General features: G+C 39.3%; 1 protein-coding gene across 1 annotated transcript in view; it reads right to left on the bottom strand.

Moving 5' to 3' along the window:
* SV2C (synaptic vesicle glycoprotein 2C) overlaps window positions 1-15,093 on the bottom strand; it is a 1,515,246-nt gene that overhangs the window by 519,738 nt on the left and 980,415 nt on the right. Inside the window, exon 5 of the mRNA XM_044063964.1 lies at window positions 1,894-2,027. Coding sequence (XP_043919899.1) covers window positions 1,894-2,027 — 134 coding nt within the window. The remainder of the gene's footprint in view (window positions 1-1,893; window positions 2,028-15,093) is intronic.

The raw sequence follows: 15,093 nt of genomic DNA, 5'->3' as shown, positions 1-15,093 counted from the left end.
AATAGTTCTTGTAGCTTAACTATTTCTTCCTTTTTATCATTGTCTATGTTAAATATATTATTTACTCTATGCAGCTGCCCTTTAACTATATTGGGAAAATATCCCTCGGATGCATACTGCTGTGTTCTAACAAGCTATTTTTCCAGCATGTCTTACGATAAAGCTTAGTGTTTATAGCTCCCATTTCATCTTTATATACTGTCACATCTAAGAAGTCTATAGAATCAAGGGAATAGGGTGCTGTGAACCTTAAAAAATCTATAGTTTCTCCCAGATACTTAATAAAGTCTAACAAGGGATGTATTTCTCCATCCCACAACAAAAAAATGTCATCAACAAAATGTCTATACATTTTCACATGCTTATTAAACTTGCTGTTAAAAAGATGTTGATTTCCCAGTAGTATACTCTCAAATCTGCATACGAATTTGTGCATGGGGTTCGCATAGCAACCCCCCACTTCTATAAATAGATAGTATCTTCATACATAAAGACGTTATTTGATAGAATAAGATCCAGCAATGCACATACCAATAAAATTTCATTGGTATTACTATGTCCTAGATTATTCACAACATCTTTAACAGTTTCTATACCATACATATTGGGTATGCATGTGAATAAACTTTGAACATCTAAGGTAATCATATAACAGCTCTTCAGATCATATTTCTCCTCATGTTCCCTTAAAACTTTAAGGAACTGGGATGTATCCATAAGGATAGTTGGAATCTTACTGACTAGCTTCCCTAATCTGCTTTCTACATATACAGGAAAGAGGTTCTGTCACCCAACCATTTCCATATACGATGGGTCTCAATGGTGGTTGTTGCAAGCACTTATGTACCTTGGGTAGACCTTTTATACAAGGTATTCTGGGATATTCAATATTAAAATATGCATATAATTTTTCATCTGTCTGCACATTAAAAGATTGTGTAAATTCCCTTTGATATCTTTAAGAATGTTCAAGTATTGAAGGCTATTCATGGGCAAATATACATCCATTTCTCCCAACATTAAACACATGTAGTGTCTGTAATCACTCTTATTCATAACAACTATTCCCCCTCCCTTATCTGCAGGTCTTATACATATTTTTTCATTGTTCTGCAGTGCGCTTAAAGCGCTTCTTTCATTAGGTGTTAAATTACAATATAAACCCTTATTATAAATTACAATATAAACCCTTATTATCCTTACATAGACTATTACATATTTCTTTTTCACAACCTGTCACAAACATTTCTATGTGGAGGGTGTAATTGGTGTAAAGGAACTTTTCTTATAACACTTGACATTATCACTTTGCTCTTCATTTTAAAAATACAACTTTAAGGCTATATTACGAGCAAGTAATTTAAAATCTGTCAGAACATCACTCATATCAGTTCACACAGATGGTATGAAAGTTAAGCCCTTATTCAACAGGGTTAATTCAGCATCATTCAAGCAATAGTCAGACAAATTAAATACAAATTCATTTACTGTCTTATTCTTCTATTTGATGTTATTCTTTCTTCTGAGAACTTTCTCTTTCGCCTCCCTCGACTCTTTTGAGAAAATAAATTCTCACTGACTTTTTCATAATAACAGATTTGCTAATAAAACAGGAGGGGATTATCAAAGAATACAGCAGCATAACTATCTGTTTTGCTTGGATAATACAATGATCTTTATATAATACTATATAAATAAACATTCTCTCAGCTGTAACAATTTTACATTAAGACAGTCAAAAATTAATCTACTTCTAAAGGAAACGCTATGCTGAAGCAGTTGCACAGTTATGTGATTTATCAGTCACTGCATTTAGCTATTCAGTTGTCCCAATTCATATTATAATTAAATTAAGAAGCATTAGTAAGGTCTTCACAGACGTGCACACTTTACCTCCAGGAGGAACCTTGGGCTTTCTGGCATGAAGGTGAGTGCTACTACAGCAGCGACACAGGGCAGAGCGCATACAATGACAAATACTCTCCAGCTATGGAACTGGTAGGCTGAGCCCATGCTGAAACTCCAGCCTGTAAAATAAAAACAGCAGAAAATAATTCATCATATAAATAGCCATTAGAAACACTGAAATAAAGCACTATTACAGATACTATTCTAAGTTATGGCTTTGTCTTTATATACTGCTTAAACAACAAAAAGATAACCCTTTTATGATTCTTTGTGGCTGTACAAGGAAGTTTCAACAATTTGACTGGTGTGAAGGACAGTTCTTCAAAACATTTCCCTGCACAAGGGCTGTCCTGAAAAATCACACCTCCAAGTGAGCAAAGGGCTGACTTTACAATAGTATCTGGAAAAAAGGAGCTGCTCAAACATGAGAACACTTCAGATCTTTAATGTGATAAAACTGAAAGTCTATCAGCAGTGCCAACTTTAGAGTATAGTCTCTTCAAAGGTTAATGAAATCGTGTCTCCATAACAAGATTAACATCAGCCATTATCCCCACTGTATGAAATCAGAGAATCCACTCAGAAGCTGGTGACTTAACAGAAGTTTGGGTGTTAAATGACCATCTGAAAAATGGTGAAAGCAGCCTAGATTAGATTAGATTAGATTGCTTTTTACAAGGGGAGGCAAGAAGAGATTTCTTACTACTTATACAGGCTGAAAGTTTTAATTTGGCTCCATAGGTTAAACTGATAAGTCCTGACTATGCCCTAGATCAACTGAGTTTGATTAGTAGCTCAGGAATTGAAGGAGACCACGGGAGTGATGGTAGTGAGAAAGCTAAGGTCCGTTTACCCATGCCACTGGGAGGTTAACCAGGTGAACTAGGCGATAGCCTAGGGAGCCATTTTTGCTGTGCTTGCAGGGGCACTCTTCTCCTATTTATTTATTTATTTATTTATTTATTTTTAGAGCAACTTTTTTTACTCTAAAAAAATAAATAAATAATTAAAGTGCCACCAAAAAAAAAAAGAAAATGTATCTTCTGAACATCGGGTAATAAAAGGGTGGTGGGCCACTTACCCAGAAATCATTTTGAATTTAAACATTGTGAGGACATGGCAGTACAGACCTCACAGTGTTCAAAGGCAGGCATGAAGACTCACTTAAAAGAAGTGTTTTTTTTTATATACTTGAAATTAAATCAGTGACATTTTGCAGAATTATCAACATATTTCAAGGATTGGTGTGATGAGTTAATGTTACTACTACTACTGTTTTAAAATAAGGTTTGTAGTTATCTACCAGATACTTTTAGACAATATTTTTGGCTGTTTCATGGAGAGTCGAGATGAGAAAAGTGGTGTGGTGCTGAGCTAAGTATTTTTACAATATTGCTGGTGGTGATTTTGGCACTATTTCTGGCTTTGTTATTTGTTTGGACAGTTGTGGTAAGACAAATATTATTATTTGTTACAGGGATACTGGCAGTGATTAACCAGATATTCTGGGAAATATTTCTCTGGCTTTGTGATTTATGGGGAGCAACTTGGATAGGAATACTTTAATGTGTACTAACTTGTGTGTGGACTGTGAAGGTGAAATAATATTACATTATCCATCAAATATAACTCTCAATGAATCAGGGACAAATCCAAAAATAATCAGGGACTCTTAAAATATTAGTACTACTAACTTAAGACATCAACAGAATAATAAAATGCAAATTAATGTACATTTTAATGTAAAAGAAGTATATAACTCTAATTGTTGTCTTTTTAAGTGTAATTCACTACCTTTTCCTCCAAAAGTCACCATTCTTTATGAGGGATTAAATCAGAGTAAGCTATAATTTGAGTCAAAATCAGGGACAGCTGAGAGATATGTCATAAGATGTCATGTCTATAACTGCTGGGTGGCGATTGGGGTCAGCTGAATGGAATTAACTGACCATATTGGCATTTGTTCAGTTTAAAACAGTTATTATCTGGCTTTGCAGGACTAGTGTGCACTTGTGAGAAGTAAGATAGACTATTTAACTGGACACCAATATGCACAGACAAACTAGGCATAATTGCTGTGGTTGCCTTCTTTGGAGGGAAATGACTAGCTGTTGTTGTTTGTTTATTATTTTGACTTTGTAAGATGAATGTGATTATGCAAAGCAACGTGCACAATTTTAATTTGTGACAGCTGTTTGTTTCAAACAAAGATGAAATACATTACACTGTCCTCCTCTTTTATCACAATCAGACATAGGATCATAGGATCATAGGAGGTTACTAGGCTATTGGCCCTGAGGCCCTTATAAGCCTATCCAAGAGTTTAGCCCATGTTTAGACAAGTCAGCACCCAAACATCTTGTCCAGCAGGGACACAGGTGGAATCCCAGGGGTGTATTTTCTGTCTCCCATCCAGTTATCCAGGTTGCTCTTAAAAATGGATAATGAGGTACTCTGCTGGACGTGGAGAGGGAGTTAATTAATGCTATCAGATGTAAAAGCTGAATGGCCTGCCTGGGTATTTGAACTGTGCACCTACTGCACACTAGGCCGTGACTCTAACCATTCAGCTAACATGAATGTGACATCTGAATTGTACAGAGCAGTGGCTATAACTGTTTATTGGGATTTGCCTGGATGAAAGTAACTGACCTTGTTGTCACTTGCTCAGTTTAGCGGTCACCTCTGTTTCAGAAAAAGGGATACATGTACCACAGAATACTCAGACCTTCAGAACTTCTGGGGTCTAGTTGCCCTAAAATACCAAGGCTATATAAGTGCATTTTGATATGGGCTTAGTAATTGCTTCAGCCCTGAACCCCATCTAGTGTAAAACCAGTCGCATTCATAGGTATACACAGAAGGTTGCTGTACTTGTGTGTGTGGGGGGGGGGGGCTGGGGATGATATAATTATTTATTTAGCAGTCTTCCAAAACCTCTGAGGTCATTGTATGTTGTGTTAGGCTGGGCACAGCATAGTCATTATTTCATTAATTTTCCTCACAAACTTCAGAGAGGTGCACAGGGCGTAACTATAGCTTGTGTATGAGCACTGTACTGTCTCTAGAAGGAACAAGTAGTAAACATTATTGTAATCATCTTTTTTTTTTCATTTTCCTCACAATCAAACATCTACTGCATATACAGGTGACTATCTTTCAGATGAGAGTAACTAAGAATGCTGTCTATATATGTCTGACATCAACTATGTTACATTCTGTTTGTTTTTTCAGGTTTGTCTCATTCTGACATCAGAATGGTACACAGAAGGTAGCTGTTTTGGGGGGGTGGGGGTGAGGAGGTATGCTGTGTTTAAATATGACAGCAGCAGCTTAAAATATAACTGTGGGCAATTGTACCTTAATTTTAACCCCAATTTAACATCAAAGGGGCATGCACAGAAAATTACTGTAAATTCAATTTATGGACAAACAATTTCAAGTCAATGATAAGCTTGACCAGATTAGCTCTCCTATCTGGCATGAAGGTTAAACCTTTAGAAAAAAGTCTACTATCTCTTTCCCCACATTTAGGGAACTAAAGTTGAAGATTTTAAAGTCTCCTTCGGAACTAGTAAGAATAATAGGGAGCTCTGGTGTTGTCTCCTTCTCCGGTTGTGGCATTTCCTGTTCTACCATTGCCTACTGGGAATGGGAATGGGAATGTTTTTTTTATAGCAGATAGCACTTTAAACTTTAAAAATTGGCAATGTTGCTTTAATTTTAAATGCATATGATGACATCATTTTTGTGGCTATCAGTTCATTGGCCTTGAACTTTTTGAAAAAGTTTTAAATTGGGAGACTGGGAGCAAGTTGGTTTATTTAGTCTGAAGAAGCTGATAGACTGGTGTCAGTGAAAGCGCTTAGAAGAATAAAGTGTTGAAGAATCTGTTGCCTGCTCATTTTTACGTTTCCATATTCATTAAGGATATCCACACCTCCAGGTTAGTTGCTCAGCATAATGCATCCAAGGTTATCCAAGTGCAACTAACTCTGGGCAAAACTGCAATCCAAATTGTAGCTTGCTACAGATCCCCCACCATGCCCCAGGATTCCCACTCCTCTTTTCTTGATATACTGGAAAATATTAAGGCTCAACCAAACACCCTAATAATGGATGATTTCAACTATCCCACCATTAACTGGGAAAACTACTCATGTACCAACTCCTACACTCAACGCTTTATGGAATTCATAAATTCCAATGCCTTGGATCAACTTATCCACACCCCCACCAGGGACAACAATATCCTAGACCTAGTCATTACCAACATGAGTGACCGGTGTTCCACACCTGAAGTCAGCTCCTCGTTGGTCAGATCCGACCATAAGCTAATCACCCTAGATATCTGCATCCCGCCTCCACCCACCATTAAGGAAACCATGGTAAAAAATTTCTCCCAAGCCAACTACAGAAGTGGCGAACTTCATGAAACCCATGCAGATGGACAATACAGTTACGACTACTAAATTGTACACAAATGCAGTCTATAAGCACTTACACGAGTGCATGGATCGTGCTAGCCTGAACAGAACCAAGATGCTATCCTCCAAAAAAAGGAAGCCAATCTGGTATAAACAAACTCTATAACAGAAGAAAGAAACTGTTACAAAAGAGAGTAAAATCCCATGAGTGGAGGAGCTCCCTGGTCAGCCTCAGTAAGAAGCTAAGATCCCTTAGAAGATCCTCCAAAGCTAGCTATGAAAACAAAATCACCACTGATTCTAAGGACCACCACAAAGCATTCAATACTATGTCAGGAAGCTCAATGGCAGCACCCAGATCTGCTCTGAGTTACAGCACAATGGCATGACAATTATAGAACCAACTGATATTGCTAACATCCTGGCAGATAGGTTCAGTGCTATCTTTACCCCCCTCTCACCCCCTAAAGGGCCCATATCTATACAGGAAGAATGCAGACTCCCTGTAATCACAACTACGCAGGTAAAAGCTGCACTCTCTAAAGCCAAAAACACAGCATCCATGGGACCAGACAACATCCCAGGCTGTGTTTTACATGAACTTCAGAATGAACTGGCTCCCCACCTAAGCACCATGTTCAATCATAGCCTCACATCAGGCTTTGTGTCCACTGAATGGTGCACAGCAACAGTTATCCCACTCCACAAAGGGGGAGCCACCACTGATCCCGGGAACTATCACCTATTAGCCTGACAAACCTAGTCTGTAAGGCCGTGGAACGTATCATCATGGAATTCAAAAGCAAGGACACTGGTAACCTCCAAACTCTGGACCCCACCCAGTTTGGGTTTGTGGAAGGCAGATCATGCCTCTTGAACCTGATTGACTTCTTTGAGGCAGTCACCAAAGCTGTAGATGAGGGTAAGGTAGTTTACACAGCCTATCTTGACCTCGCCAAGGCTTTCGACACCATCCCCCATTCTGGAATTATAGATAAACTCACTAAACTAGGTATAAATCCTTACATCACATGATGGGTTGTCAACTGGCTCACTGACAGAACCCACATTGTAAAAGTTGCAGACTCCAAATCTGACTTTGAACCAGAGACAAATGGAGTACCACAGGATTCAGTCCTGGGACCTCTCCTGTTTGGTATCTACTTCTCTGAAGTACAGGCTAACACAGAAGGCCTTTGGCTAATGAAGTTTACAGATGACTGCAAACTAGGACCATAGTCGAGTCCCCAAATGATGTGGACATCCTATAGAAGGGCCTCACTAAGACAGATGCCTGGTGTCAGAGCCATGGCCTCAAGCTCAATGCCAAAAAGTGCATTGTCATCCCCTGTGGTAAAAACTCTGTACCCATGAACTACCACTTAGGCGGCAGTCTACTTAATGCCGGATGTGTGATAAGAGACCTTGGGACCCAGGTGGACAATTGTCTCTCCTTTGATAATCACATTGCCACAGTAGTCAGGAAATCCTTCTACATGGCACACCTCATCACAAAAGGGTTCTCATCCAGGAAAAAAGAGGTCATTGTTCCCCTCTACTCGACAGTCATTAGACCCATTATAGAGTACAATGTCCCTTTTGTAATGTACCTCACAAGACATCTGCAGCAGCTGGAAAGGCCACAGAAGTACCTCACAAAGAGAATTACTTGCCTCAAACAGATGCCCTACAGTGATCATCTCAAAAAACTCCAGCTTTACTCTGTAGCATATTGCCTACTCTGAGATCATCACTGCCTAACATATAAAGCTATGTCAAACCCAGATCTGTTGGACATGCTGCACCTAAAAGAAATCCCAATCCCTCTGAGCTACACTCTCTAGGGACCTAAACCTTGTCACCACAATAAACAGGACATAGTGTAGGGATATATTCCTGTTCCAGAGACTTCCCATGCTCTGGAACAAGCTACCCATCTATGTCAAGCAAAGTTCCTCATTAGCGCTTTTCAAGAAAAGTCTTTATGAGTGGATGGGAAATAGGAAATACACCCCAGGGATCACTTTTGTGGCTCTGCTCAATAGGGGCACAGGAAAATAACTTTCTTGGGTGGCGTAAGCCAGGGATCCTTGTTGGCTAGGCTTACTTAGGCCCATGGGGCAATAGCTTAATACCTACCTATGAACCTATGAACCTACTGCAAAACATCCTTAGTGTCATCTTGTTAATGAATCCTTAGCTGCACTTTCGAATACTGCCTATTAATAGCTGGTATGTCACTTAGTTAAAGAAGCCAGACCCAAAAAGACAGACAGTGTAGAGCACATCAGGGGGATTCTGCCCCCACCCCCACAGTAGGATGACAAATCACTTAAAATTATTTACAGTGCTTGGTTTATGTGGGTAGTCATCTTGGCAACTATTTACTTCAGAACACCTAAATCTAAAAATAATTAGGCTGACAAATCATTCCACCAGCAAAGACACATAACTGACATCCTGCTAGGTGTGAACCGTAAGTATAAAAAAGGCACTATAATAGTGAATAAGTTAAAAAAACAAAATTAAATGCACCTCAGAGCATTTAGAAAAACCAATGGAAAGCTAAAAAGAAAAAGATAATGGATATTTGGAGGGACAGGTATATCTCACAGAGGATACCACTGCTGTGGAACAGACTGCCCATTCACATAAAACAAATTTCATCCCTGTCCATTTTCAACTGCAACTTAGATCTATGGATGGGAAATAGAAAATTTACCCTGCGACTGCCCCCTGTACTACTAATGGAGCGAGGCCACTCCTAAATGATTTTTCCTATGCATGGGTTCTCTCGGATTATCTGTGGTATGATCACAGTTATTCTCATTAGAGGTAATACATAATTATTGACAATGTGATGGGTGAGGCCAATCTATAACCAAATGGGACACATTATTTTGAGCACAAAAATGGAAATTGGCTAAACCTAAAATGGCCAGTAAAGGCAGCTAGCCTGGTACTTAACTATGAACCTATCTTGTGGCTAAATGATGTTATGTAAACAGTTAGCAGAGGGCAGTTGTGCTTAAATAAAATATGCTGAATAAATTAATGAATGAGTGACTGCAGCAAAAAACTGAAGAGTAAGAAAAACAGGGAAAAATTATCATGGAGCCTTTGTGCCTAGGGTGGCAGCGTACCCAAGGCTAGCCCTGACTGTGGGGCAAGGTTGTCTTAAAGGTGGTTGTTCTGCTATAACTCTCCATTCAAAACTAGGAACTATTAGGATTGTCAGCTCCCTTTGCAGTAGGGTTGCCTGTGGGGACAAGTCATTCGCGTGACTGAGTGACATCCCATGTTAAATCCATTACACACAACACCCATGTGGAATTACCTAGATGTTCACAAGGGAAGGGTAAAAGTGAGAGACAAAGGATAATTCTTACCCTACCAGCAATGGTAACTGCAGGTCTGCAGGGTAATGAAAAATATGATAGTGGAGGGAGGACTAAATAGTCATGAGATAGGATGAAAAATTTCTGAAGTATTTATATATTTCTGCACAGACGTGGGCTATGCCACAACAGACACTTCAGCCAGAAACTGTATTATAAATATCACAGCATAGCAAGTAATAAAGCACCATGATATTATATAAAAAGTTATTATAGCAGTGACCATTACATGTAAAAATGTATGACATTAGCTAAACAATTAAGAAGAGTGTTGTGCAGAATAACTCAAGTTACAAGATCATATAGGATGAAATAATAAATTAGTTAATACAGTCCATATATTACAGTAGCAGATATCTGCACATATAATACCAGCAAGATTTAGTGCTTGTTATGTAATTACTTGTGACCAAGGGACCAGTATCTCCTATATCCTTATGACATGGTATTAAGCAAAGAGCAACATATGTCATCTCTGTCCATGATAACTGATCTACCTTTACCCTGTGTCTTTTTAAGCATACACTGCTTTCAAAATGATAGAACTCCTTACAGACTAGGTGTGACTTAATGTTTCTCATAATTATGATAGTGGAGAGGCATTTGATGAGTGAAGTATTCCAGAGGAAAGACATGACAGGCTGTAGCCCGGAGATGGACACATACCCCTCAACCTCAGTGCAAGAAGTCTGGACAGAGTCTAAAATAATGAAGGGGCAAAGACCTGAAAAATCAAGAAATATTTTAACTATCACTCTTAGAAAGCTTCTAGAATAACAGGATTTGTGTTAGCATGGGTTTTCTGAATGATATAAAGTCTGAAACTAAAATGTATGATATTATTTAGTGATTTCAGCCCTTAGTGATTTGCCAGAAAACCACAAATTTTATGAGGAGCAGAGCAAAAATATGACGCAAAATTCTGGACATTCTGCAAAAATCAGGACAGTTGAGAGGTATAGATGGACACCTTACAAATGAGATAGTAAAAAGGAGAGGAGTAAAGCATGCTCAGATTGGAATCCAGCTTATCCTGCCTTAAAAACAGCAGTGGGTGGTCACTTCTGGGTGAGAGAAGAGTTAAGTATCTTGCTTAGGAGAGTTTGTATTCTCTGTCACTGTGAAGTTAATAATTTTGAGTTAATATTCTTTAATGTGAATCAGTTCTCCTTTCTCCAGGAGTAAGTTCTTTGGTCTTTTCTGATAAGACTCAAGGTCTGCCAAAACTAGAAGCACTGTTGCTGACTCTGCTGGTGAGGAAAGATTTTTTGTTTTTTTGTCTGTGAGTTGCTTAAACTGATAGAGCTGCTTTCTTTTTTACCTGATCCATGTTGTATTATTTGTTGAGAAATCTGCCTGGCCTGGTGCTTTCATTCTATGTAACAGATAGACACTTAAATTACCCAGGCTGCACATTTCATGTTTGTTTTTCACTGGTTCATTTGTTTCTTCAGTGATGCTTAAATACTCGGAGAATATATGTGGCCTTGTATTTTCTGATAAGACTCAAGGCCTGCAGAAACTATAAGTACTATCGTTGACTCCCTGCTGGTTATTTGTCTACCAAACCACTCATTCCTTGATCTGTTTTCTAAACTTACTGCAAATTTAGTTTTATAAGCTCCTCCCTTTCTACACTGCTGTTGATATCTTGAACTATTTATTTGCCTTTCCTTGTGCTTAGTTTGAAAAAAAAGTGCATTTTACCTGTCATTGTCTGTTCTACTGATTCACTTACTCTGAATTCATTATCTAGCTAGCTGTTGGATTAAGTAGTATACTTTTACAGTCCAGAAAGCTCTTTTTTGAGTTTTTATATCAAAAGGACAGAAGATTTTCCATCTAGTGGCAGAGGGTGATAGCCTGGTCTGTATAGGTTGGGGAAACATACTAAAGATTCCTGCATGTAGTTATTTAATTGGCTGGAGGGCTTACTAATCATCTTACCTTGTTTTAGTGCTTTTATAAATTCTACACAGTTGAATGGCTCTTGGCTCTATTCTACAAAGTGAAGTACTTTTATTGAATAATCACATTTTTATAAGCTGTTTAATGTACACTGCTTTTACCTTGAATTACTTACTGCCTTTTCTTAAATTTAAGTTTGTTTGTGGCAGCATTTCACTCCACACATTCTTTTACCATGCTTTTACATTAGGAGGACTGGGATTATTCATCTAGTGGCAGTAGGTGTTTGCCTGGACTATCTGAGTTGGGGAAGAAACAAAAGGGCTCTAAGTGTAGTCATTTTATTGGCCAGAGGGCTCACTCAGATTTTTGTATTTCTAGTGCTGGTATAAATTTGGCACATTTGCATAGAGCTGCTTGCCATGCCAGTGTCCTGTACAGATGGCACTCACCAACAAACCTAACACTTTACTTATGGGGGACTTTAACTATCCTTCTATAGACAGGAAATCCTACATGGCCTCAAATCATCAGGTGCAGAGACTCCTGGACTTCGTAAATACAAACATCCTTAACCAGTTAGTGCATATGCACACTAGAAATTCTAAAATACTGGACCTCGTACTCACAAATATGTAAGAATGCTGCACTACCCCCAATGTCAAGTCTTCCCTAGTAAGTTTTGATCATAAAGTTGTCTCCTTCAAAATCAAAATCAACTTGGTAGCCCCCAGTAAACCCAGTAACAGGAACTATTCCAAGGAAAACTACTTTTTATTAAGAAACTACTTTTTATTAAGTGATGGTTTGTCATACCGTGGTGGTAGTGCTGGGGTAGCGTTGTCGCCTCACAGTTTGATGTTGCACATTCGATTCTCAGTTACAGCGTCTTCTGTGTGACGACATGCATGAGTGGGCATTCCTTCATTGAAGGTTGTGCATTAGGCCCAGCAAACCAGCACGTAAAACTCTACTGCCAATCATTAGCAGGCCAGAGTTCCGCTGTGATGACCCCTAACCGGGAAAAACCGAAAGACACAAACAAATTAAGTGATGGTTTGTCAAAATTCATTGGTCCTGCAAATCCAGAAAGATAGCACCCTATGCAGAATTGTTCACAGAAACTCTGTACAGTCATGTCAGTGGCTGCATAGAGACTGCTGTACCTACTAGAAGTAAGCCCAAAAATAACTCCAAAAGCAAACCATCCTGGTGACAATCCAGATTAAACAGGTTATACAACAAAAGAAAAAAAAATCATGGCTAAAATCAGGAAGTATAACGCCCATAAATGTAACAACACTCCTATCAAAATAAACAGGCAGCTGAGAATGCTAATTAAGTCAAATAATTCCAATTTTGAGGTCAATATAACCTCCTAGGCAAAAGATAACCATAAGACCTTCTTCAGCTATGTCAGAAAAGTACAGTTGTGTACTCTTACCATAAATGTAGATGTTCGAGTGTATTCACTGTTGCAGTCATTACATTTGAATAATCCTGCTGGCAGGTTGCCCTCATCCGGCCTGAATTCCAAAGTCTTGGGTCCTGCATCGGCTGCTGTTGCCCCCTCCCTGACATCAGGTCATCAGGGGTATAAAAGAAGCAGCCAATGCCATTTTCTTCAGTTTTTCCTGCCCCAGATGTCAGGTGCCCCCAGAAAGGGGTAGCCAAACTTTATATATATATATATATATATATATATATATATATATATATATATATATATATATATATATATACACATCAATATAAATTTTACCTTCATCTATAAGCAAATACACCACATAGGTAGTATAAATCAGAGAAGGAAAGGTAAGATCCAAAAGAAAAAAGGGGGAAGGTGGGTGGGTAACCTGGACTGCAACAGTGAATACACTCAAACATCTACATTTATGGTAAGTGTACACAACTGTACTATGTTCTTCGTGTTTCACTGTTGCAGTCAATACATTTGGGTAGAGTCCCAAAGCTACGGCTGGGGGGCTGGTACTAGACAGCAGTAGGAGTGGCTAATAGGCCCTGCAGAACTGCAGTGGAAAAGCCTGCCCTGGATTTAGAGTAGAGTGGCAGATGATAGTGCTTTGTAAAGGTGTGCACTGAACTCCAAGTAGCCGCCTCTAAAATGTCTCTGGTTGGTACTCCCCTGAAAAAGGCTGCTGAGGTGGCTGCAGCTCTGGTGGAATGAGGCCTAATTCCCTTAGGCACTGGCTTGCCATGGTGTAAGTAGCAGAAACTAATGCAGTGTCCTAACTACTTAGAAATAGTCTGCTTTGAGATAGGCTTTCCTTGTGATCCTGCAGCATATGTCACTAGTAATTGCTCTGTCTTCCTGAAAGCTTTGGTTCTGTTCAAGTAGAATTTAAGCTGTCTGTGTATGTCCAAAGAATGCAGAATTCTCTCCCCCCTTGTTCTGTGGATTTGGGTAAAAGGTAGGCAGATGGATGGCTTGGTTAAGCACCACACTGGACACTACTTTAGGCATAAATGTTGGGTTTGTCCTCAGGAAGACCTTGTCTGGATGAAAAATGGTGAAAGGTTCCACAGCCATGAGTGCCTGTAGCTCTGAAACCCGTCTTGCAGAAGTAATTGCTAAGAGCAGTGCTGTTTTCCAAGATAAAAACTTAATGTCAGCAGTAGCCTCTGGCTCAAAAGGAGGTAGGGTGAGTTTTTCCAAGACATAGTTGAGGTCACATGCAGGGATTGGTAATCTCCTTGGGGGCCTTAATTTTTTGGCTCCTCTGAGGTACTGCCTTAATAAAGGATGAGAAAAAAGTGGTGGCTCTGTATTGTAATGAGCTGAAATGGCAGAGGCATGAATTTTAATTGATGAAAAAGATAGGCCTTAGTCCAGCATCTCAGTTAAGTATTGCAAAATCTGAGGAATATTTGGTGCCACTGATTCGGTTCCTTGTGCCTGGTTCCAGGCACAGAATCTCTTCCATTTTCCAGCATAAGACTTTCTAGTGCTAGGCCTTCTGGCTTCCAGAATGACATCCATTACAGCTTTACTGAAAGGTGTTTTTTGTATGACTACATTATCCGCCATGCTGCCAAGTTTAATGTTCTGAGTTGGCTGTGCATGACCTGATTGTTTTGCTGGGACAGAAGTCGAGGTATTTGAGGTAAGGGTCAAGCTGGATATAGAGATAAGTTCCTTAGTATTGGATACCAGTACTGGCGTGGCCAGTCTGGGGCAATCAGTATCATCTTTGGCTTCTCCTGTCTGACCTTGGGGAGTAGAGGCAGTGGAGGAAAGGCATATACTGATAGGTGTTTCCAGCTGAAAGATAGGGCATCCACTTTCCATGCTTGTCTGTGATAAGTTTTTGAGCAGAATCTTTTTAGTTGGTAATTGAGAGGGGAGGCAAATAGATCTATGTCCGGGCATCCCCATTTCCTTGTTAACATGCTGAAGACTTGTGGATCCAGTTTCCACTCGTGGGGATCCA

This window comes from Protopterus annectens, chromosome 2.part2 (genome assembly GCF_019279795.1).
Source record: "Protopterus annectens isolate FY-2018-M chromosome 2.part2, PAN1.0, whole genome shotgun sequence".
NCBI lineage: Eukaryota > Metazoa > Chordata > Ceratodontiformes > Protopteridae > Protopterus > Protopterus annectens.
This window is presented reverse-complemented; position numbering and strand designations above follow the sequence as displayed.